Source organism: Sabethes cyaneus, chromosome 3, assembly GCF_943734655.1.
Source record: "Sabethes cyaneus chromosome 3, idSabCyanKW18_F2, whole genome shotgun sequence".
Classification (NCBI taxonomy): domain Eukaryota; kingdom Metazoa; phylum Arthropoda; class Insecta; order Diptera; family Culicidae; genus Sabethes; species Sabethes cyaneus.
The window spans coordinates 180,854,951-180,879,901 of NC_071355.1; the positions used below are offsets into that span (position 1 = coordinate 180,854,951).

The window sequence follows — 24,951 nt, forward strand, 5'->3', positions numbered from 1 at the left end:
AGTTTTAAATTATTTTGGCTTAAAACTATTGACAGAGAATTAATTGCAGCCTTGCCTAAATGATGAAAAAATCTATATTGTTAACCTCCCACTTGCAAGGTGCATTTTAGCATGGATTGTCAATAAACAATATGACAATTCAGGATTTTTGTAAGCTTTATAGTATGTTTGAACATACTACATACAAATATTTTTAATATTACTACTTTCAAAATTTGCTCTCATGGGATAGATGCGCTTGGAATGTGTCATTACATCAAATGTTAGGCTCGGCAATCAACATGTGTACTAACGCTGGCTTAATATTTTCGATAAGATTTATGCCAGACATGTGCCCTCGTAATGCTCGGTTCATGTGTTTAGGTCAACATATGACACAGAAGATAAAACTTTATTTGAGCTCAAAAACAATCACTGATCAATGGTTAATGCTAATACATATGTAGAATTAATTCAACATTGCTGTTTCTAATTTCTATTTTTTTTAGGAAAAAAAACTTGTCCACGTGGACATTTTCCAAACCCCCTCCCCCCCTTCCGTGGACAAGCGTGGGCATTTTCATACCCCCCACCCCCCTCTAAGTTGTCCACGTGGTATATGGATGGCCCCTTTCGAACAAAACGTCCGATCAGTCTTTGACAAAAAAAAATTGGGCTCCGTATCGGGTATAGATATTGCTGTTGCAGTTGGAAACCGTAATAATCGACGTGCGACATTCGGTTTATTTCTTGTTCTGTGTGTCACAACTATGTCGCACGTGGTGCGCTGCATAGCGCATCTATCAGAAAACCTCCTGTTCATTGTCATTTTGATTATTTTCAATTAGGAAAAAATGATTGAGCTACCCCGCCGAAATACGTCTTAGAACATTTGTTTTGCTTGAACCTAGATCAAAATAATTTCCTAAAAGTAAACCGTACTAGAAAAGTGCACAAAGATTCTTAGACGGCTGCACAGTAGGCAATCGATAGCTATCAGCCGAAAAAATTAAAGGTAATTGTGACTGTCCTGTATATTTTTCCTGTAATTTTGTACTATTGAAGTATTTAAATCCAAAATTTCGGATCAATACGATAAAATTCAAATGTTTTTCTATGAATTTTGAAAGTATGCTACCTCAGTATGTTTTAGCGTTGTTTAGCGTTGGAAAGATAGTGCTGAATAAATACCACATATTGATTGTAATGCATGCTATTTCAATGCTTACTTTTTCTAGCATACAGAGAGGTGGCTCTTGCCGTATCAAGAATGCCTCTCCACACTTGGTCCTGGGCTATTCATTGCCAACTCGTTGAGCGTCTTCAACACACGCAAGTCGGCTTCAACCTGATCGATCCATCAAAGATGTTGCAATTAGCAATCAGCAGCCTCTGTTTCCGGTGCCGGTAGAGTTTATAAAGAGAACGGATTTCACTACACAGTCGTCCGCATCCTTGCGACGTGGCCGGTCCACCGTAGTCTCCCAACCTTCACCAGATGTACGATGGGAATCGATCCAAGTAGTGTCTGTAACTCTTGGTTTATACACTAACGCCAATTTCCGCTATCCGTTTGTACTCCGCCAAAAATAGTCCGCAACACCTTTTGTTCGAATACGGCAAGTGCACAAATGTCTTCCGTAAGCAAAGTTACTGTCTCAAGTCCGTAGATGACTACCGGTCTGATTAGCGTTTTGCACGTCGTCAGCTTTGTCCGGCGACGTATGCTTCTTGATCTTGATCGAAGCGTCTTGCGAAGGGAATATTATTGTCGGCGGTGACCAACATTCTATTCGAATTCTTCGTGTCAGTAATCAGCTGTAAATAAGCGTTGTCAGCACTATTAGAAGGTTTGCAGTAAAGTAGCAGTATGTTTTACCAAAATAGCATTTAACGTGATTTAAATGCTTATTGGCTTGCATTTGAATAGCATTGGCGATGATTATTGGTTACCTGGGCCCAACAACGGAAGGACAAAAACTTTATAAAATATTTGTAACGGCCTAAATATTATACTCATAAAATCGTCTTGAATGCGTTATATTGCTACTGAAACAAAACGTGCAACGAGTTATTCTGCAGAAAATAAAGAAGACGAAAAAGAAAAAGGAAAAATAGATGCCGATGATGAAGAAAATGAAGAAAACTAATAAAAAAGGTGATTTTGTGTTGTATATTGAAACCCATACCTGTTATCTGTTTTGTATTGTTTTATAAAATGTTTTATCCTATTAAAACCGAGAATAAAATTATCTTAAATAGTTTGCCGCTTCATTTATGTAAACAACAAAATTCTACTGGAAAAAGTACTTTAAAAAATAATGAAAAATTGTTAGAGGCAAAAAAAAAATTAGATCAAACGCAAAAATAACCTGAAACTCAGGCTCAGCAACCAAAAATTACTCAAGAACCGTATATTATTCTAGATTTAAGAGATTTTTTTGGTTGACTAGCGTTTGTATGTCGTCACCCCACTATTGTAGAAATATGCTGTTAGAATATATTTGAAAATAATGTTATAGTTTACCGGCATTTTCTGCACCAATACCGGTTATCATCAAACCTGTTCAATATCGACTGCCCAATTCGTACGTGAAGCACTTCACGGTGGATCACTCAACTGCCTTTGAATGATTCAACTTACTCGCGCTCTCAAACCGTATATCGTACGATATCCTACTCTCTGGATGGGGGCTCAGACAGATCTCGGAACGGTATGCATTTGGTATCCATCCATCCATTGCTCATTTGACCGCATACTCCACTAGTGAAGACGTGTTTTTTCAATATTTCCAGACCGTTTAAAAAATCCGTATTGGCCAACCCCAACTGGCATTATAGTTCGGTTCGCGGTGTATTTGGTGCGTGGCTTTTCAGTGGTTTAAATGAATAATTTTCGTACTTTAGTGAAAGAAACTTACTAAAGAGCAGTTAAGGAACTGGCTGGAATAAGTGCCCAACCCGTACGTATGTTCTTTTAATCAGGATTTTCAGTTTTCCTATTTTCAATGAATGTCAGGCATGTAATACTTGAATAAATCGATATCGTTGAGGGAAATGCTTTTTTCCTATTAGTAGATACTTGGTGTACGGCATCAAAAAAACCGGGTAGTACACAGACGTTTGCGGGGTATTGTATACTTCAGTCAACCAAACCACCCACTATGGGAGGCTCTTGCCCTCTACCGTCTTAGGCAAGCGTGCTTGCATTGGTGTGTGTGTTCGATACCTTAGGGAGGAATAATGTGGTAGCGCTACTAGTTCAATGAAATTTAATATTTCGTGTATCTACGTTTATTCCCGTATTATTTCTCAAGGTCAGGGCGTCATACGTCATCCCGGTTTCAGAGTAACATTCTGGTCGCACAAGCGGCTCGTTTTGCATACTAAGCTGTTCACTAGAAAGGACTATCTTATAAAATCGATGTTATACTTGGTGCTAAAACGTATTTACATACAATATTGTTCTGAACAATAAAAGTCGATTAAGAGAAAGTCGACTGAATTTCATCTTATGTGCTGTGCAGTAATTTTATTTTATTTTAGGCTGGTTGAACAAAATCTTAAATCTATTTTATATATAAGCTGTGCTACTTTTAGAAATAGTCATGCAGCTACTTTTAGAAATACGCTTTTATTTTATTAAAATATTGAAATAGCATAGCATATTGCAATACCTGGTAATTAAAAATAAAAAGCTAATATTTTTCATAGAGGTGTGAAATGAAACAAATCTAGCACTTTACCGAACCGTGTAGGAATATTTTGCTGTCACTACTTGCCTGCGTGTTCCGTTCCTGTTAGGTATATGTTCCTGTGAAACATCGCCAATCAAATAATAGCGAGAACATCAGAATGGACCAGTGAGTAAAAACCGAGAGCACGAACTCGTCACATCGTTCTCAACTTTTTCACTCTAAACTTTACTGGGTATTGTTATCATCACCAATGTCTGTCCAGTGTTGTACACGCCGGAAAATTTCCCAACCGCGAACATGGTCACGCCAACCGAACGAGCGGCACGCAGTCAAGCGATATATTGAAGGATTGTTATTTATGAAGTTCAAGGGAGCTTGTGCGTGACATTATACGCAAAAGCTTGATGTTGATATTTACTAGTGAAAGTAAAAATTTTACATCTCTAATTTCAAGAAAATTTAACAATGTCCATGTAGGATCACAACTCAATCAGACATTATTTTGCAATATGAGAATACTTTTCATATTTATCGAATCAGCCGAAGTACCCAAGAATTTTATGATATTTTCTGTATCCAAGAATTTTATGAAATTTATAGTTGACCGACTTATGGACGAAAAGAATGTTTAAAAAAACAGATGTATTATTTTTGCAAAGGGAAATTTTCCTAATCTCCACATCCATTATTTCAAAAATTCATAACTCTTGAACCAAGCATCACAGAACATAATGTTTTCTATAAAAGCGTAAAATAATTTTATGTTTTGCATTATGAAAAATTTTCTTGTTTGTTTATATAACCTTTTAATGATGAAAGTTCCACGGTAGCGTATTTTGCTGTTTCTGAGCTATGGCCTAAAAACTTGATTCTCCTAAACATTTATCTAAAAATTCATATCTCAGCAACCAAGCACAAACTTGGAACAAACTTGATTCGATGCAATTAGGTGTGCAATTAATAATACTATTCACATTAAAGCTATGGTCAACTTAGAAATGTACAGAATCACTTTGTTTTTCTATTTCCAGCAACATTCGATTTTTTGGTAAGCAGAAGGAATTCACACACCGGTAAACTGGCAAGTGAAATGCATCTTGTTCCCAGCCGCGGAAATTGTGCACCATAATCAACCACTATCACGCAATAAAGAGAATTTGCACAGCAGCACAGAAAACTCGTGTGAGTGTGAGAGAATATCAAAAAGAGCAAATAAATAACGCTCGAGATTGCGCGAGCAGAAGTAAATAAGTACGAGTTAACTCATTCGCAGTGATTTAGTTTGAAGCCAAGCTTCAACGTGTTTGCAACGTTGTTCTTTTGCAGTAAGTGCTTCGTCTTGTGCTTAAAAGGATAATTCTCCAGCCATCCAGCTACCGTTAGCTGGTCAAAGTGTGAAGTGTGCGATAATTTATCCTACAAACGATTCGGGGGGAAAATAAGAAAAAAAGTGAAGTAATTAAAAAATTACTACTGGCAATTAGCGGTTAAAAGTTGTGGAAATACAAATTTCGTTTTTCATAGATCGCACGCTGGAAAAAGTTTGTGTGATCAAGCAGTGAAAGATTGCGGGATTTTGTTCGTAGTAAAATCCTTTGATCGAATTGTGAACCTCAACCGAGCCACCTGCTGCTGCCGACTGTTCTGCTTAGTTCACTTCTGGACGTGCTCCTGAGAAGGTGTTTCAAGTGTGATCTTGCGGGAAAAAAACTGTGGAGCTGTAACTAGCAACTGCCACCTAGCAGGAGTCAAGGTTTCTTGGGCAATTCAGTACTAATTGAACGGTAAGCTACTTTTTTTTCTACTTTTATGTGATTCAAAAACATGTGAATATTTTGATAAGAGTTCGGTATAATTTGTAATTTACCTATTTATAATTTGACGAAAAACTGGCAGTTACATAAAACTTTTACTAAAGTCAAGCCTAGTTTATGTAGTGTTGTTTCATAGCTTTATAGTTTTCTTCATGTTTAGCCATATTTAATACAGATTTACAGTTCTATGATTTTTTAATGTAAAATTAGACTAAAAGTATTTTACACAAGTTTAAACATATTTTAAACAAAATTGATTACTGAAATGGATATGTAGACGTAGAGAATGAAATTGAAAACTATCTGCATCGTCCTCTCTACAGCTACGTGCTAAAACAACGTTTACTTTGAGTCGCAATTAAACAGTTTGTCACATAATTCATAAATTTTTATTGCAAATAAAGCCTATTTTTACTTTCATTTATCTTCTAAACATACTTAATAACTGGTTACATAATATAATACCTATACCTTCAACTTTTAGTATTGTAATATTGTAGTTAGTGATAGAAAAACAAAAGTTCACAGACTAGTGAAGAAAAAGTTCTTTTGAATTAGCTTTAAATTTACGAAGCGCCAATTTGGATCCCTTCGAGCATAATTTTGGTTTCTTTCCTCAAAAAAGTTTTTGCCATTCTCTTTCGTTGGGAAATCTGCTATTAATCTGCCTTCAGTTTATAAATACCAATGTTGCATTCAACATAAATGACTGTGATTAAATTACTGATGCACGGAGCGAAAAAGCTCTACCGTGAACGTACCATATTCTGCGCAGTTAAGACATTTGTATGATTCTTCCGCTATTCTAAGTATTCTAGATTTAAATTAACAACGCGGATAGCAGCAACGTGTAGTGCTACGGTCTGTAATATCTGGTAAAAAATATGGGAATTATAAGTCGACCAACAATTGAGTATATTTTTCGTTTTGTAAACTTATCCACGGTGCCTAATTCTGCACACTTTCATGCCCATGTTCCTAATTCTGCGCATGTTTGCTCCTAATTCTGCGCACCCAAAAAGTGAAAATAAATACTCCTGCCATGCTGTTTATGTCTTTATACCCTGAAAGCACACCAAAAAGTCTGACATTAGCCATTACCATAATTCAATCCATGATCCGGCCTTCTTGTGCTGTCCGGGTGGCAAAGGAATATTGTTATCATTTTGCTTGCTTCATTTTAAATATTTTATTCTCGAAAACGTGAAGGGCGAATTGATTCGGGTTTTCTGCATACTGAACATTACACTTTGGACTAATACCAAAAATTGTGTTTTCATATAGAAACCACTGCCCCACTCTCTGACAGCCCCATGAGGTTGGACATTTAAAAAAATAGAAGACATGGTTTCATGAATTGGCACTCGTCGGTTCGGACCCCGAGACACAGCACAGGATTCCAATCAATGGAAGTTAAAGATTCTACTTGAATTTTCATGCCTCCATACCTCAGCCATTTGGGTTGCGTATTCTTTCGCGCTTTGTTCGTAGGATACATTACTGCGCAGAATTTGGAACATGAATAAAAAATCTGTGCCTAAATCTGCGCATTATTGCATCGCATTTTTCTAAGGAAAGCAATGCATGCAATCACTCTTTTTGTCTAAAACATGACTAAAACTAATTATTCTTTCTAATTATGCTGGGTAATTTGATCATTGCTAAGAATTTCGATCATAAATTTGTTAATTTTCTAGCAGGACAATCTTAGTGTTGGTGCTAACGACGATGTTTTCTGCCGTATAAAATACTTTCAGTTTCACAGTAAATTATTTCGCACTCAAATATTATGGCCCATTTGTTAATAATGGCGTAATATTGAACATAATCTATAAAAAATAACGCAATAATCATAGTTATGCACTATGTTAAAAAATTCTTATATAAAGAAAAATGCGCAGACTTAGGAGCTGCGTAGAATTAGGGGCGTTCACGGTAGTTTGTTTCAAACAAAATTATTGTTGTTTTAAGCCTCAATAAAATATTTTTATAGCAACCTGACAATATTGTTGTTTCCAAACGAGATTCTGATTGAATCAAGTAAATAACAGTTTTGAATTAAAAGTAAAGTATTTTAAAATTTGAAGTTCACATTGATGTAACAATAAATATTTTCATTTCAATCATACATTTCAGTTTGAAACAAAACGAAATTTTTGTTTGTGCGTAAAACAACCATAAATATGGTTGAAACTACATTTTTATTCTCCGTGTGGGAGACTAAAGTTTGTTTTTGAGCGGCCTAGTAGAATACAAAAGTTGAGTGAAAGAAAAATCGAAACTATTTTCAAAATTATATTCTACTATTAATTTTATCCTTTAGTAGAATTAGAATTTCTAAGTAGAAGAGTAGAGTAGAATTTATTTCTTTGTACAGGGATACCTCGATATAAGACAACCTCGTTATAAAACAACCTCGATATAAGACAATTTTTTTCTCATATCGAACAAATCCCATAGACATAGCTGGTAACGATACCAGAGCTAATTTTCCATCCCAAAATCGGCGCGATGAAGATATTCATTATTTCAAAATAACCCTAAAAATTGTAAAAAACTAGAAGTTCGAACAATAATAAATAGTTCAACAAATGTAAACACTCAACACAGAGCAAAATTGGCGACCGCTTATGCAAATATATTTGAAAAAATCATGCTTCGATATAAGACAACTTTTTGAAATTATAAATTGTCTTATATCGAGGTATTCCTGTATATAAAAACAACACGACCAATATTGCTACCTTGAGACATACCATCATTAGTTTTGTTAAGTGAACTACTACGTGCCTCACCAATAGTAGCAAATTGCATACTTTGTGTTAAGGGGAAACCGAAAGTGGCTCAAAGATGGCTGGATAAATGGCTACCATTCGAAGCATGTATTGTTTTGCGCCTTAAAAATGCATCTGTATTGGCAGAGCACGCTTTCGCCATGTAATCAGTGCTTCCAGCGCTGTTATAATGTCCTAAAACTTGTAATTCAATTTATCGATCTGATGTGTATCAATAAACGCTCAGCAAAACATAATTGCTAATGGAAAATAAATTTAACTGAACATATCGATCATTACGTGTTCATAAAAGCGACCAATGTATAATTTGGAATTAGTTAATAGATATTTGGTTACGCACATATTTCGTTGAACTAGCGATTTCCGAAAAAGCAGCAACACAGTATCAAACTTTCGTCACATCAATGAGCTTTTAAAGAGCTTTCAACTTTCGCCGCATCGATGAGCTTAGAGTGAAATAAACAAACAAAACGCAAACGCAGGAATCAAAAACGCAATCCGATGCAAGCGGATTAATTAAACATCCTAGTGATCCTACGCATTATTCAGTTGCTGCTGTTAATTTTTATTGAATCGGAATGCCTTGATAAAGAAAACAAACCCTTCTTCGGGATGTTTATAGTCAGTGCGGTTGGCTGCGGATCAGCTGTTTATGTTTGCAAGCTCCGCTATTTGACATATATTACCAATACTAATGCAATATTCAAATAAACGTTTAGGTTTTTAACGAACACATGAGATGTACAGTACAGTGTTTGTCGCACTAACACAATAACGTTAGCCACTTTCGGTTCCGCCTTAAGTAACTGCGAATGACGTTGTTTACCACCACTCTTATTCCATATAATTCCAGTTTCTGTAAGTGAATATAATGGATTCAAGGTGTCCAACGCTTTTCTATGGTCAAGGAATAATCCTTCAACAAGTTTCTTTGTTTCAATTTTGTTGACTAAGTAGTCTTTTAGCTCTGTTATTACTGTCGCAGTTCCATTTACCAAAAGTCGTATTGGATTTTGCAAGACATTGGTTGCCTTGAAAAATCTAATGATCGAGTTGCGAGTAGTTTTTCTATGATATTTTTGAAGATCGATAATGTAGATAATGGGCGGTAACAACAAGCATCCAAAATGTCTCCTGTTTTAAAGTTTGGTGGTATTCTAGCAGTTTTTAAACAGTTAGGATATTCACCAGTATCAAAGATTTTATTGAAGATTTGACAAAAACGAACGCACATGCTTGGGCATTGCCCTTTATTACTCTTGCTGGTATGTTATTCGGGTCAAAGCTCTAACTCACATCTAATTAAAGCATTTTCATTTAAATTTGCGGTATCGTTTATATTATCATTGTAGTTAGCCTCACATTATCGATTACTAAATACTGAATAAAACTCCAATATTATGGAAGAAACCCACTCGGAAGCTATTTTTTTCAATAATCTCGACATTCAACTGTTTTGAGTTTTTCTATAGCTAGTTCTTTCAGTGGAAATGGGACTCCACGCAAACTCTGTCGTGCACTTTTTTAATAGTACTTATACGTGCTATCTTCCATATTATTGTCATATCAAAGATCAAGTAGTTACAACAAGCCAGTTGGGTGGAACGAAAATTGACCAACTGGTAAAGGCTAAAATATTATGTGAATGTGGCGTAAATTGTATAAGAATGCGTCAGACGATAGCTGAAGAGTAGTAGGCTGAAACGTTATGCCATAGAATAATCAGTTTCATTAATTCACCGACAATTTTCAACCAAGCCTGAAGATATCAAAGATCAATTGTCACTTTTTACAATTGAAAATGTTGTACATTAGATTGATTTTGGCGATTTTGAATCAATAGCGTTAGAACCAGTACGGTAAGCGCGCCTAATTCTTCGCATTACATATTTTAATTACAAATTAAAACATTCTCAAATTAAGAACTATATGTATCGTGCTAGTACCATATTCAAGGCAGTGCCTAATTCTGGACTGCTGCAGATTTTTCTTAAACATTGGCCAAATTGCAGCTATTTAAACAATTTAATCACTACATTTGATGATTTCATATTATTAAAATGGGTTAAACGGGTTAAAGAATTTTGTCAATATTTAAGAAAAATTTTCAGTTGTCTAGAATTAGGAGCTGGCTTGAATATCGCGCTGGCGCGATACACATAATTGGGCTAGATGCGTTAAGAGTTTGGAAGTGGAGCGTGAAGTGAAATGTGGAGTGCGCAGAATTAGGAACCGGGTTTTCCGTCTGGTCACAAACATCACAGATAATGGCTTATTGTTTTATCCGTAAGATAAATGTTTCCAAGCTTCTGAGTTGGTCGTGATAGTATCTGACGAGACTGTTGAAATGTCTTGAAAATTCGAGACAGAATATTCTTCTTTCGTCACAGTACAATCTTTACATTGTAAACTTCATTATACTTATATCATTATTCATTATACTAACTCCAAAATATCCCGTGGCCATCATGAGCACCAAGCGTCATGAGTGTTCTGAAAAAGTGGGTTTACTTAAACAGAACAGGTGGGTTTACCTGTGCTTTAAAGGTTGTCTTTGTAAATTAGGTTTTTTTTCCAAATCACATAAATTATAAGTTTTCTGAATCTGAACTTTCATGACCAAGTATCACCACGGACTTTTTTCTGTTGAAGCTTCCACAAACTTGAAATATTGTGCACTCGAAAGTTCAGATTTTTTTGGTATATTTTTGTGCATATCATTGGCCATGCCTTCAAAACTTACTTTTTAAATCATCGCTGAATCTGTGTACGTATTCACACAAGGCTACGTTCGTCGTACGTTCGCCTCTAGTCTGCGAGAGATTGTGTGAGTCAGTAGAATCGTAACCTATGCCTTAAAAAAATGGACTACATTCTGATAGCAATGAAAAAATAAAAACGCACTTTCTATGGAAAAAATTTACTGAAATTTTACGTTCATTAAGCCGGTACAGAAAAAATTAAGTGTCATTACTTAATTTGCAGCAGCCACGGCAAAAATAGTTAAGCAACTACGCTCGATGCTTTGTTCGTACTGCTGGCTTCACGCCGGAGCTTGTTTGACGTAAAATACCTAATCCAGAAACGTAGCATTCAAGGAAAACTTGTTCCATTAAACTATCTTTTGTAGATTTTTCATCGTCATCTAAAATTAGTCCATTTTTAATGCATACTTTAGCAACAGCCCGAAATTGTCCTATACAATAACAGTTGACAACGAAGTCTGTCAGACAAATAATAAGAAGGTCCAATGTTGTATTGAAATGTAGTGCCAGAACTTTGCTTTTCTCTTGAAACAACGTGAGTTGAAGTAAAAGTACATTTTATTCTACCGAGTTGTCATTATGCGCATATTCTTTGAATCTTACAATCTTACACTGTATCGAAATTTACTTCTGGTGATAAGGCTTTGGTAGCAGGGAAATAAAAAATATTTTGTAGGACTCTTTCATCAAGTTAATCTAGTTAATTTGGTACTTTAGAAATGTTACCTTAAAAACCAAATTATCTCTTCCAACCCAAATTCGGAGAAGTATGTATATGACAAAAGACTTGGTAGATTAGCATCGTATTTCTAAATTTAGTGGGAGATCATTTCGTTTTAGGTATGATTATTAGTATCAGTTTGATGCCGTCCGTGAATGAAATCCACCATAATTTAGTAAATCACATTAACAAATGCGAATATTTGGCAATCATATTCTACTTGCTTAGCACGGCTAGTCAACAACTGCGGAATGCCGCTTGAATTCGTAAATGCCCCTCCAACTGATTGCAGCGCTGAATACATATAGCGAAATAGCACATCTTATTTCGGCTCAATGAATTTGACAATTCCGCTGACTGAGTAGGTATACTGTTTGCATTCGTTGCATTTATTAAAAGGAAAACAGCTTCCATTCCGAAACAGTACCGCGGCAGAGCTTGGTTGTGCTCGATGTGATGCCAGAAGCGCCTGCTTGCTGTGAATGTGCCACTTGAGGTATACTCAATAACGTGCTGATGCAAAAGTCGCACCTTCAATTGTATACCTAGAGAATAAAAAGCGGTGATGTAAGGTGTACGCCAGTAATGCATCTTTTGTCCTTAAAATTTTACTTGTTGTCGAGTAACAGAACCCGAGGAAACCCAAAATTAAAATCTGAGCACGGAATTACTCATGAAAGTGTTGTTGAATTCAACCTCATATAAGCTGCAACATATGTTACACTAATCGGTCAACAGCTCCTAATCATCAGTAGCACTTATGAATTTATAAACATATGTTTTTCTATTGAAAGTAATTCGTCGCTAAGAATAGATTGTTTACTTTCGGCGCTTCAATTTAAACTTCCCACTTAACCGTCATAACGTTAGCCTGATTGTGTACAAAGTGAATTTTTTTGTTAGAATATAGTCACTTTAACAGATTGTGTCATTCATGACTTCTGCGGGGTTGGGATTTGAACCCGGGTCCTCGGCGTGAGAGGCGTGAATCCTAACCTAAACCACTACACCGGGACTGTCTGTACAAAGTGTACTTGTACCGGCGTTTATTCATACTATTTTTAATAAAAAGACTCTATGGCTTTACTGGCTTAGCTTATGGGACAAAGAGAAACTGCGAGGCGCAAAACTTATCTATAAAAAGTGCGAGTTTTATCATTAACAAATTTGCTTTCCATGTGCAATCAGCTGATATTTGCACGCGCTTCTCTGAACGACACTTATCGAACGTGGTTGGATGCCAGGCCAGGAGTGATTCCTTTGCCTCTTCAGTCTGGTGGTGGCGTGATGTTTCCTGTCGGTTTTCTAATCGGTGTTTTGTGTTGATAGAAAATGAGTGAGAGGAGGTAATTTGTTTTTTTATCAACTTGCTGCTTTCGACGATTGTGATGTTACTAACTATGCTCTGATTTATTTCCGTACTATCACAGAGAGAACAGGTTTTGCTTCATGATATCAGTTATTTCTTTCGTGTTGTTATTTACGACCTCTGAAACGATGTTGGGAAAATTGCAGCAGCTTGAGACTGTTTTACAGAAGTTAATAGGGACTGTAACTGCGCTGCAGTTGGCAAGTTTCTGCTTGAAAGCCCTGTTAGAGTACATCTTTGAGGATAATTTGTCACGCAACGTTGCAAATTCAAGTCGAACTTATACCTTACAACCTATATGGTGTTGGTGAAAGGCGTGCGCTGTGATGGGAATGAAAATACAGCACATTACTGTACGGGGCAAAACACGTGTTGTATTCATGTTTCTTGAAACGATTCCAGAACTATTAGCACTTGGTTTTCCTTGCATTTTAACACAGGTTCCTGATGGTTGAAACATACACTTACAAGAGACTTCCAATCCATCCAGCAATAAATCGTTCATGTTTCAACGAATCTCACAAATTGACTCATGCATAAAAAACGAGAGCTCGCAATTATAGTAGATGTGCAAGACATCAACTAATGACTTATTTTTTCAGTTTGTTTTGAAAATGCGAAGAATAACTTACTGGTTTATCAATTCGTAGCACAATTTGATAATTAATTTAATTTCCTAAAGTTTAACATATAGTATGACACTCTGGCAGATTTATAAAATAATCCATTCATGGCTAGGTTTTTGTGCGAATAAATTGAGAAAGATTAGGACCCACAATAAGTTCACGTACCATCCTTCGCAGGCTCAGGATGATTCAGTGAAACATTGCAATATAATAACGGGGGGTACAGTGAACCATCGTACTCTACCGCGTCACCGTTGAAGGGTTACCCGTTTGGAAGTCTGTAGTTTTATTTTGCACAGACCGTCTTGCTTGCGAATGTGCTCCATCCATTTCTTCTGTTTTCGTTTGCCCAGCCAGCCACCGAACGAGGGCAGCTGGACAGGAACAACGGCTGTCTGGCTGGAAGCCGGAGTTTTGAAGGTAGTAGTGTACTCGAAAGACATCACCTGATTTTTTGGCTCTATGGTATTAGTTTTTGCCTCGGCCGTGATCAGCCAGCGGTGCGCTAGATTATCGCACATATTTATTACTTGTGTGGATGGGATGTTCGCTGTTTTTGTTAAATATTTGGCTAACAACAAGTTCACCCGTTCGGATGAGCAAGTTCAAAGAGATACATACCGGTCCAAAAGTACGCGGATTTCTCTACCAAAATGACGTAAATATACGTAAGCATTTGATACTTTCAGTTTTTGTTTACTTGTTAAAGATCGAGGAATCATGAGTTGACACTTTTCGTGAATCCCGTACGTAATGCGTAATGGTTTTTAATTTAGCAAATGTTACATTGCATTCAATCTGCAGTAATTATAGCTTTTTAGAGAAAATCAATCCACCTAATGGAAAACCACACAGATATCGCAAAATTCCGATTTATAAAATTTCACTCAAAATCAAATAACATCTAAAGGAATAAAAAAACTTGGAATTTAACTCTGCAAAACGCAAAATTATTCTTAGCAACATTCTTGCCCGTTATTTACTGCAAAAATGTATCAGCAAAAAAGCATGGAAACAGTAATAAAAATAAAAACGAAAACTGAACCACAATGGTCCTGAACCTCTTGACAAGGTTTGGTCTACTACGTCCTCAATAGAAGCTTTCACGATTACAAATTTATGCTAATATCAATCACAATCGGCTTTGCCTCCGTAACTGATAGGTATTGCGTGTTCGACCTTCACAATATAATAATTATGTAGATGGACAATTCGCTGAGTTCAGCGACCTCACAAAGCTATTTTTTGTTATATGTATGTATCTACATAATATAGTTATCTTTGTTTTTTTTTGCTATTTATGCTAACGTCATCGTCTTTCTTTTGAAGTTCATAGATGTGAATATCGCATTCGCATGCATCAGCTTTCACACAGAATGGTTGAAAGGCTTTTCGTGTACCGTGTATAATGCTTTTAACTTTCAGCGGAGAGTGTGCCAAATCTCAAAGCATGCAATTTATACTTCATGTTGGTTACCAGACCACCAAAAAATTTTGTTTTCAATTGATGAAAGAAATTTGCATAGCGAAATTACAATTGCATGAAAATAAACATAAGTTGTTGTGTAGAATGCTCTTCGTGGGCTTGGAGTCACAGTTATGACCTAAAAATCTGATACCGACGCGTCGTGTTGGTTCGATAAACTCTTGATATACGTAAGGTCAAATGAAAATAAAATGCCCTCGATTCCAGCATAATGACCCGTGGTTGCGGTGCTAGAGCGAGCTGTAAGTTGCGAATACCAAAACAAAAATGCATTACTTAATCTCACCTATGCTGATGTAATTATTTGGTTTCTTTTCGCTGACGGTTCGTGCGAATCAACAACAACAACAACACTTCGCAGATAGAGTGTATAGACAGGCGTCGATTTTCTAAATTTGGTCTGTGACGCTTGACATGTTGCACACAGTCAGCATCCTGGAAATAGGCATACTTCTAACTGCCTACCACGTCTTTTTATACTATTTTCATTAAAAATATGTAAATATTGGCGAAGAAATGGTAAAAAATCTCTTTTCGTCCTGCAGAAAATGTTGAAAATTTGTTCTATTAAAACGTTTCGTACAATCGAATCAACCAGTAGATTTGTTTTATGAATTGAGTATTCGACCTTAATCATCATGATAAAGTCTATTCCATTTAGAATTTGGCAGGCCAAAATTTCTAATTTCTCCATGAGAAAATAAAGTACAAAATTTGTAAAAATATATTTTTGTAGATTTTTGTTTTATTAGACTATAACGAAAAAATACAAGAAATATTATTCTTTGTCATTTCTGATAAACTTTCGAACTAAACGGTGTATATCTGCCATCATTTTTTGTACAACCGTATCTGCCATCATTTTCCACCACTTTTCCATATTAGATGAAGTGTTTTGCCACACTTCATCAATTTACGCTTGCTCAATTACACAATATTTTGTCGATGGGACGAAAATCTGAACACTTTGGTGGACTTAAACTTTTTTCAATAAAATTTAAATTATTCTGCTTGTATCATTCATCGGCTGTAACGACAGCCGGTCAAATCGGGCAAGGATTTAAAAAGACTCGTGTGATCGGATGAACGGCAAAACTATCTTCAGTTCTCCGTGTAAAGTTGTCCATTGTGATGAAAACATTTGTTTTCTTTGCACAGCTATATTAAAATGCAATCGCAACACTGATAAGCCCGTAGAACTTAACTCGGAGCTTAAACACCTGAAACGATTTAGTCGTTGGCTGCTCCCAGAAAATACTGCGCCTGGACCGTGCAAAAGATGACTACGCACACGCCAACGCCAACTGAAAGCACCTCAATAACAGTTTGTTCATTGCCTGTAATTCCCACCTGCAGAGCGAATTCTAAGGAGTTTTGGCGCTTTGTAAACGAACAACGAAAAGATTCTGGACTGACGGCGTTACAGTAGTAGACTCTGACGCAGATATTGCCGACTCGTCTCGCATGCAATTCAGTAGCTTTTTCTTCGATGAAATCTCCAATGCTAAAGACTTTGCAGTCACCACAAGTTCCACGCATAGCTGTTTCGAGTTTTCAACGTTCAACGTCACTAGCGATGTGGTGATTTTGCTTAAACATTTTGAATCCTTAACTGGATGCAGCCTGGATGATCTGCAGGATGGCATTCGTGGCATAGTCCTGAAACGTTGTCAAAATACTGTTGTGTTACACTTAGCCAAGGTTTTCAACATATCTTTGACGATGAGAGTTTTTCTCGAGTGCTTGCAGGATTATTTTGTTTTCCCAGTGCACAAAAAGGAATATCAGTCAAACAAACTTTTGTTAATTACCGTGATATTGCTGCCTTAAGTGCTCTAAACTCTTGGAACTAATCGCTCTGGAAGAGGTTATCCAAGATTGCTCACACTATTTCTCTTCTGACCGGCACGGACTTATGCCAAAGCGCTCCACGAGAAGTCGACAACCTGTTTTTGCGCCTTTACATCGTTCATCATCCGTGCAAGTTGACAACTTATGTACCAACCTTTGTACAGCTTTTGACCGTATAAGCCACGAGACTGCCATATCTGCATACCACAAATAGGGCATTCATGACAATCTACTGTCTTGGCTTCGCTCCACTAGCAGAACTATGTCTGTCACAATTCTGTTCTGTTGTACATGAGCCGCCGATGAAATTTTTCATTAGGTAAACAGTCCTTATAGAACAAAACGCCGTCATTAGTTTGTAGTTTATATTTAATTTATTGAAAATTTTTTTGGGGATCTCCTGCGATCGCAATTGATCCGATACCAAATGTTTTTCTTTCATGGTGGTGTCGAAGAGTATAGCAGACTTAGAAGTATCTAGTGAGCAAGCACTTAAGGGAGCATTTTGAGAAGGGTTTGATATCTTGAGCCATGTCGTCAAAATATAATATAAATCTAGCCTGAAGTGAGTTCGTGATCTCACATCGAATGATAACCGGTACGACAATTTCCAAAAGCGATCCTTCCTTCACAAACACTTCCAGACTCATCGTATGGGTCGATTGCATGCAACTCAAGCCAATACACAGACAACGATATTGCTTGATAATATCCGTGTTAGCAGCGAGCCGGAAAAACACCCTTTTATTCATTTTAAGTATTTTGACCACTGCGACCATTTGTTTGTTGTATTGTGATATATCCCCCGTTTTATTATAGCTGTATTGTCAAGATGGTGCACCTTTATCAGAAGCGATCGTCATTGTTTGAATAATAGCATTTGTTCAGCTCGGTCATCTGCATAACAGGTGTTCCGAGTTTTCTTTTTCTATGCTGCAGAAGCAACATATATCATCTTGAAGTTTTCCCATAAGCTTCAGATGATAGCGGCTTGGACAATATCCTGTTATAAAACCTGTATATATGCTTAGATCTTTCTTCGAAAATTGCAGGATTTCTCGAGTCATTAAAATGTTTGGAGAGACAAACTGTTTAGACTGGCTAGCATTGAAAATGTTATTCCAATTTGATTCCACTTTCGTACATACCCATGTTTTAGCTCCATTTTTAAAGCAGAAGCAGATAAGCCACAGAAGGGCTCATGTCTTACGAATTGGTGAGATGACCCGAGTCTTGCAAGCGCATCAGCTCTTTCATTTCCATCCATTTCCATTCCATTTCCAAAAACACCCATATAAGAGAACAGACAATATCGTTGTATCCACCAAACTCTGGTAATTGTTCGAAAAAGGTATATCCTCTGTTAGCATTTCTGAATGCTATACTTAAAGTGACATGTCTCAAGTGCATTTAGAATTGAACCAGATACCAAAATATTTGTAAACCAGCACCTGACTGATCATTTTTTTCCCAATTAGCAAGAGCTGAAGTTGTGCTGTACCGTGCTCTGATACCTCCGGACGGAATTCGATACCTAGTATCTTGCAAAGATCCTTGCAAACGGAGCAACGGAGGTTCATCCGCTTTGCCCTCCGTAGGTTACCAGGGAATGATCCGCTCCGGTTACCAAGCTACGAACAGTGCTGCAGATTAATCAACTTGGACACCCTGTAAATACGTCGGAACGTAACTAGAGCCGTCTTCGTATCAGATGTTCTGATATCCCGTTCTGACTCGACATCTTAACTCGGCCTCGCTTAACACGGAACCATTCCTTCTTGCATATACCGCACCGGCGAACTAAATACAGTACTTTCGGTACTATAACCGGCTTACAACTCACCTTCAACCGGTTTGTATCCTACTTCGACTTTGACGTCAGCCGCAACGTGCTGAAAAACCGATTTAAAACTCTAACTATTAGTTTTTAAGTGGTCAGTAAGATAGAAAAATCTGTTGACTTTTAATTAATAAACAATAAAATCATTAGCCGTAAACCTTGTTATGGAAGCAGCGCTAACATCTTCAAGTTGCTTTAAAATTCGCATAAAAATTATACAAAAGATAACGTAAACATGTACCCTTTAGAAGAGCAAAATGTAGCTAATTCAGGAAGTTGTCAAACTATCATGTGTAAAAATCATGCGTTTTTCCTACGACAAATTGAGCAAAAAATTATTCCAAATCGGTGAAAGTTGGTTCACTTGCAGGGGAAGTTTCTCGGTTAAAACTTTTACGGAAAAGACAGAATCAAAAGCCCGTTTACTGTCTAAAACTACGGAATGCCATTTGTGCCGTCGGAGTCTAGGCCAGTTGAATCTCTGTAAACAGAAGCGCTAAGTAATTGTTCGTTCCTTTGCTACTGCGAAAGCTAAATTGGGTCGCCACTCCTTTTTCTCCATTAATTTCCGGATACAGCAAAGCATCACAATCGACCTGTAGGAATTGCAATCGGAGGTTGGTTTCTCTGGTTTTCGAATGGCGATGACTTTCACCTGGTTCCAGTTTTGCGTAATGAAGTTTAGCTCGAGAAACTTATTGAACACGTTCAGCAAGCGTCTTTTAGCAGAGTCAGGCAGATTCTTCAACAAATCGAATTTGATTCTGTCTAACCTTGGAGCATTATTGTTGCATGAGAAGACGCTATTTAAAATTCCAATATTGAAAACGGAGGTTCACTTGCAATCCAAGGGGGGGCCAAGGTGCGGGAAGCAATTCTGCGATATCAGACACTTGATTCTGCACAATTCGCACTGATTGAGGGATATATGTTGAAGCAATACAAAGGTCATTTCCTTTTATTCCGGTTTGAATGGTGACGACTGAAATATTCAAGATTGAGGGGAGGTAAGAAGGAATAATCCTTCTTGATCAGAAGCAGTACTCCTCCGTCATGTGATCCTTGATCTCGACGGATTATATTAAAATCATGGAAGTTGAAGTCGTTACTTGAATTGGGAAAAGTTTCACAGAGTGCGAATGCGTCGCTATTGGAGATGCTCAGTAATTGTTTAAAGATACCGAATTAAAGGATGACATTTCTGCAATTCCATTGTAAAACAAGGATAGAATTCCTAACCTCGATGTTCGTCGAAGGATACGATAGTTGAACGGATGGGCAGCTAGTTGCTTCCAGAGTTAATTTGTACCCTTTGGCAGAGTCACAGCCCTTTATCGTTTTATATGTTTTTTGTGCTGTACGGCACATTGTAAAAAATAGTTAGGTTGTTAAGGCCCAAACAGAATGCTGTGTCAACGCATCCGTCAGCGTCAATTTGACGGTATACCCATGGGAAAACTGTCAGAATAATGCTGACGGACGCGTTGACGCAGCATTCTGTTTGGCCCCTTAGCCACGATTTTCGTCGTTAGGCCATGTTCATCGGGAAGTTCACTTGAATTTTTATTAAAGTCTATGCTGGATATGATAAAAGAATATGATGAAATTATAGAAATTATCCTTAGAACACAACAAGTACGATAAATTTTTAGTAAAAGCGCAAACGCAAAAACAATTAAAGTAGAGCTTGCACGGATTTAGTTTATTTAAAATAATTATCTGAAATCACGCACGTACTTCGTGATAACTTAATTGGCGCCAAAATCACATTTGCTTACATCGAATTCCATTACTCTACGATAAAAATTTAAAAAAAATACAATGATATTCATTCTGTTTATCATTGCACGGGTTGTAGATTAAACCAATAGATATGAATAACCAGTTGCACCAAGCAATTGCTGGTATCTAGTAAATCCTGTTATAAGTCTACCCGGTTATTTGCTTATCAGGTGAAATGATTTAAACGGCGTGCACGAAAAAAATTGAATTTTTCAAACTATCTATCACTCTTGATCGACGATAATCTGGGTGGTCAGAAATGTATATAGCTAATCGAATATAAAATTGAGCGGTCAACTGTCACCATTGATACCACTGTGGCCAACATTCAATTGACCCGATCTGATCTGATGAGTTGTATTGAATGAAACTGCTGTAGAGACCATTTCGTTTATTGTTTCCGACAGCGAGCTGATTGAAAGATATAATGAATGAATAGTTAGCAATCGAGCACCGACTACTTGTAGGGATTCACAATCTAATTAATATTGTCTGTTGCTCTTTTACAGCATCTGGTAAGGACCTATAATCCTAACCACTCAGAGGGTGCCGGAGACAAGCACAGCGCATAGCAGCACCGCCATTCCTTCCCGTGGAAAACGTTCCCACAAGAAAAAAGCACGACGCAACCAAAACGCAACGATGCCAGCTCGCTTCGAAGATGTCACTACTGACACCCGCCGTGGTGTCCCCCGGGACCTGGGGGGACAGTACGATGGCTGTCAGATTCGGGATGACATCTGCATCACAGGCTTCTCGGGCCGCCTGCCGGAGAGCTCCAACATCGAGGAGTTCAAGCGCAATCTGATGGAGGGCATCGATATGGTCAATGACGACGACCGGCGGTGGCCGAAGGGTCTGTACGAGCTGCCCACCAGGATTGGTAAAATAAAGAACGAAGATTTGCAAAATTTGGACGCGGAATTTTTCAAAATCCACCAGAAACAGGCGGAATGTATGGATCCGCAGATGCGAATGCTGCTTGAGTGTACCTATGAGGCTATCATTGATGCGGGTGAGTTACTACGAGTAGATTTTACGATAAAACGTAGGGTGTCGATTACTCGAAAAGAACCTTAACAATCAAACAATGTGAGGGAATTGAGTTCTTTGTCAGAAGAATCAGACAATAGCACGAACGTTCAAATACAATCAGTAAAATTTGAACCGAATGATTCAGTACAACACAACAATTTAAAGTAATTTAAACATCGGTCAAATTTAGAAATTGTCAATTTCTGTTGTTTTGTTTGCGAAATTTGTCATTTCATTTAAAGTCCTATCCCATGACCATATATTCCAAGCTCGGCTATTATCTCTGTGTCGTTACTATTCGGCAAAATTTCGACAAGCAAACCTTTGCGCCTGGCTGGCGAGTATTATTTTTCTGGAACCATTCGCCACAATGCCGGCTTGCGGAACCTCAATTGCAATGACGCACATCAGTTTCGATCGATCGAATGTTTGCCTTCGGTGTAGAATCTTTACACGTACGTAAATGCTCAATCAATTTTTGCCCCAACGTGTGCAGTGTGTGTACATGCCAACCAACTTGTGAGCTATAACCACTCGTCATGCTTGTCGGATGATGCTCGCGTCCTCATGAATCTACTTATAATAGTAGGTAGTTGCAAGCAAAGTTTTTGTTTCCTGCTGCCTCACCTAGCTAGCTGAAGAAACTTGCCACTTTTTACCTACAATAATGTTCTCACGCTAATTGCTGGTACTGTTTTTCTTGATTCCTTTCATTGTTTCGGGCAGGCATCAACCCTCAGGAGATTCGAGGCAGTCGCACTGGTGTATATATTGGATGCTCGAATTCGGAAACAGAGCAACATTGGTGTGCCGATCCGGACTTGGTCAATGGGTACGGTTTAATCGGTTGCGCACGAGCCATGTTTGCCAATCGGCTGTCCTATACGTTCGACTTCAAAGGTCCCAGCTATGCAGTCGATACGGCTTGTTCGAGTTCCCTCATCGCGATGTCGACTGCTTTCGCAGACATGAAGGCTGGGCACTGCGATGCGGCTATCGTTGCCGGCTGTGGACTGATTCTCAAGCCAACTATGTCCCTCCAATTCAAAAGATTAAACATGTTGGGTAAAGACGGTACGTGCAAGGTTTTCGATGAATCTGGTAATGGGTACGTACGTTCGGATGGCTGCGTCGTTACGTTTTTGCAGCGTGCCTCCGATTCACGACGCATTTATGCAAGTGTTTTAAATGTTCGAATCAACACTGACGGATATAAGGAGCAGGGCATCACGTTCCCTAATGGGCAAATGCAAAAGCGTCTAATCACGGAGACTTACGAGGAAATCAACCTAAATCCCGCGGATGTTGTTTACGTAGAGGCACACGGAACCGGAACTAAAGTAGGCGATCCACAAGAAGTGAACGCTATCACGGATTTCTTCTGCAAGGATCGCAAGACTCCGCTGTTGATCGGATCGGTAAAGTCCAACATGGGTCACTCGGAACCCGCTTCCGGTGTGTGTTCGATTGCAAAAATGTTAATTGCCATGGAGGAAGGTATCATTCCCGGAAATCTGCATTACAAGAGCACTAATCCGGATTTGTACGGTTTGATGGACGGTCGGGTGAAGGTTGTGGATCGAAACATGCCCTGGAATGGAGGAATCGTAGGGTTGAACTCTTTCGGCTTTGGAGGCGCCAATGCGCACGTTATCTTGAAGTCATACCCAAAACCAAAACCAATAAGCCCGAAAAATGGATTCCCCAAATTGGTTCTCGCTTCAGGACGTACTGACGAAGCGGTGGAAGCGTTCCTTGAAGCGGCCGAAAAGAATAAAGACGATGAGGAGTTGGTTGGAATTGTGAATGAAATCCACAGCAAGAATATTCCGTTACATTCGAACCGCGGTTACACCGTTGTTGGGGATGGTCAGGTGGTTCGCGAAGTTCTGGATGTAAATGACGACAAGCGTCCAATTTGGTTCATCTATTCCGGTATGGGATCGCAATGGGCTAGCATGGCGAAGCAAATGATGCAAGTTGAGGTTTTCAGCAACAGCATTCATCGCTGCGCTGAGGCACTCCGACCGGAAGGCATCGATTTGGTCGATATTTTAACCAAGAGCGATGAGGGCACCTTCGAGAATATTTTGAATTCGTTCATATCGATTGCTGCAGTGCAGGTCGCACTGACCGACGTTCTGAACTATATTGGTATCAGTCCGGATGGAATGGTGGGACATTCGGTGGGAGAATTGGGTTGTGCCTACGCTGATGGTTGTTTCACTCCGGAGCAAACGGTACTGGCCGCTTACTGGAGAGGTCGAAGCATTTTGGATACTCAACTGATTAAAGGTCAGATGGCAGCTGTCGGTTTGTCGTGGGAACAGTGTAAGGAACGACTACCGAGTGACATCATAGCGGCGTGCCACAACAGCAGCGACAGCGTGACGGTATGTTTTGACACGAAAACAAGATTCAGATGGTGATTTACAATTTACTACTTTCCCTTTCAGATTTCTGGTCCCGTTGATTCGGTATCTAAGTTCATCGGCGAGCTAAACGCCGAAGGAATATTCGCCAAGGGAGTTAAATCTTCGAACATTGCCTTCCACAGTCGGTATATTGCTGACGCGGCGCCGAAGTTGCGCAAATCTCTCGACAAAATTATTCCTAACCCGAAAAACCGTTCACCACGCTGGATCAGTACCAGTATCCCTGAAGAAGCTTGGAAAACTCCACTAGCTCAACAATCATCGGCAGCGTATCATGTTAACAATTTGCTGTCGTCGGTACTGTTCTCTGAAGGTCTGCAACATGTGCCGGCCAATGCAATTTGCATCGAAATCGCCCCTCATGGTTTGCTGCAAGCCATTCTGAAGCGAGCTCTTGGTAAGGATGCAACAAATCTCAGCCTAATGAAACGCGGCCACGATAATAATGTAATCTTCATGTTGAGCAACATTGGAAAGTAAGTACAGAGATTTAAGCCCGCTTCCGACAGATTTCTTATTTGAAACGGTTTTGTTTGTATTTTTTTTTTGGATAGATTATACGCTGCTGGAGCACAACCACAGGTGAATAAACTATACCGTCCCATCACATACCCGGTAGGCCGAGGAACACCGATGTTGAACTCCCTCATCAAATGGGACCATTCGACTAAATGGTTCCTGGCCAAGTTTGGAGTGGAAAGTATGTGTGGATGATCCTATGAGCTAGAGTTGATTTTAATGATTTTGTTTTTTTC

General features: G+C 38.4%; 1 protein-coding gene across 2 annotated transcripts in view; it reads left to right on the plus strand.

Annotated features, from left to right (window-relative positions):
* Positions 1–2,763: 2,763 nt before the first annotated feature.
* The window catches only part of LOC128743998 (fatty acid synthase), a 28,251-nt gene continuing 6,063 nt past the window's right edge, over positions 2,764–24,951 (plus strand). Inside the window, exons 1-7 of one of the 2 annotated variants that reach the window (XM_053840730.1) lie at positions 2,764–2,942; positions 4,709–5,132; positions 5,202–5,461; positions 21,236–21,741; positions 22,488–24,154; positions 24,218–24,672; positions 24,751–24,896. In XM_053840730.1, coding sequence (XP_053696705.1) covers positions 21,369–21,741; positions 22,488–24,154; positions 24,218–24,672; positions 24,751–24,896 — 2,641 coding nt within the window. In that variant the 5' untranslated portion in view covers positions 2,764–2,942; positions 4,709–5,132; positions 5,202–5,461; positions 21,236–21,368. Of the gene's footprint in view, positions 2,943–4,708; positions 5,462–21,235; positions 21,742–22,487; positions 24,155–24,217; positions 24,673–24,750; positions 24,897–24,951 lie in introns of both variants that reach the window. The other variant, XM_053840729.1, reaches the window with a different exon arrangement.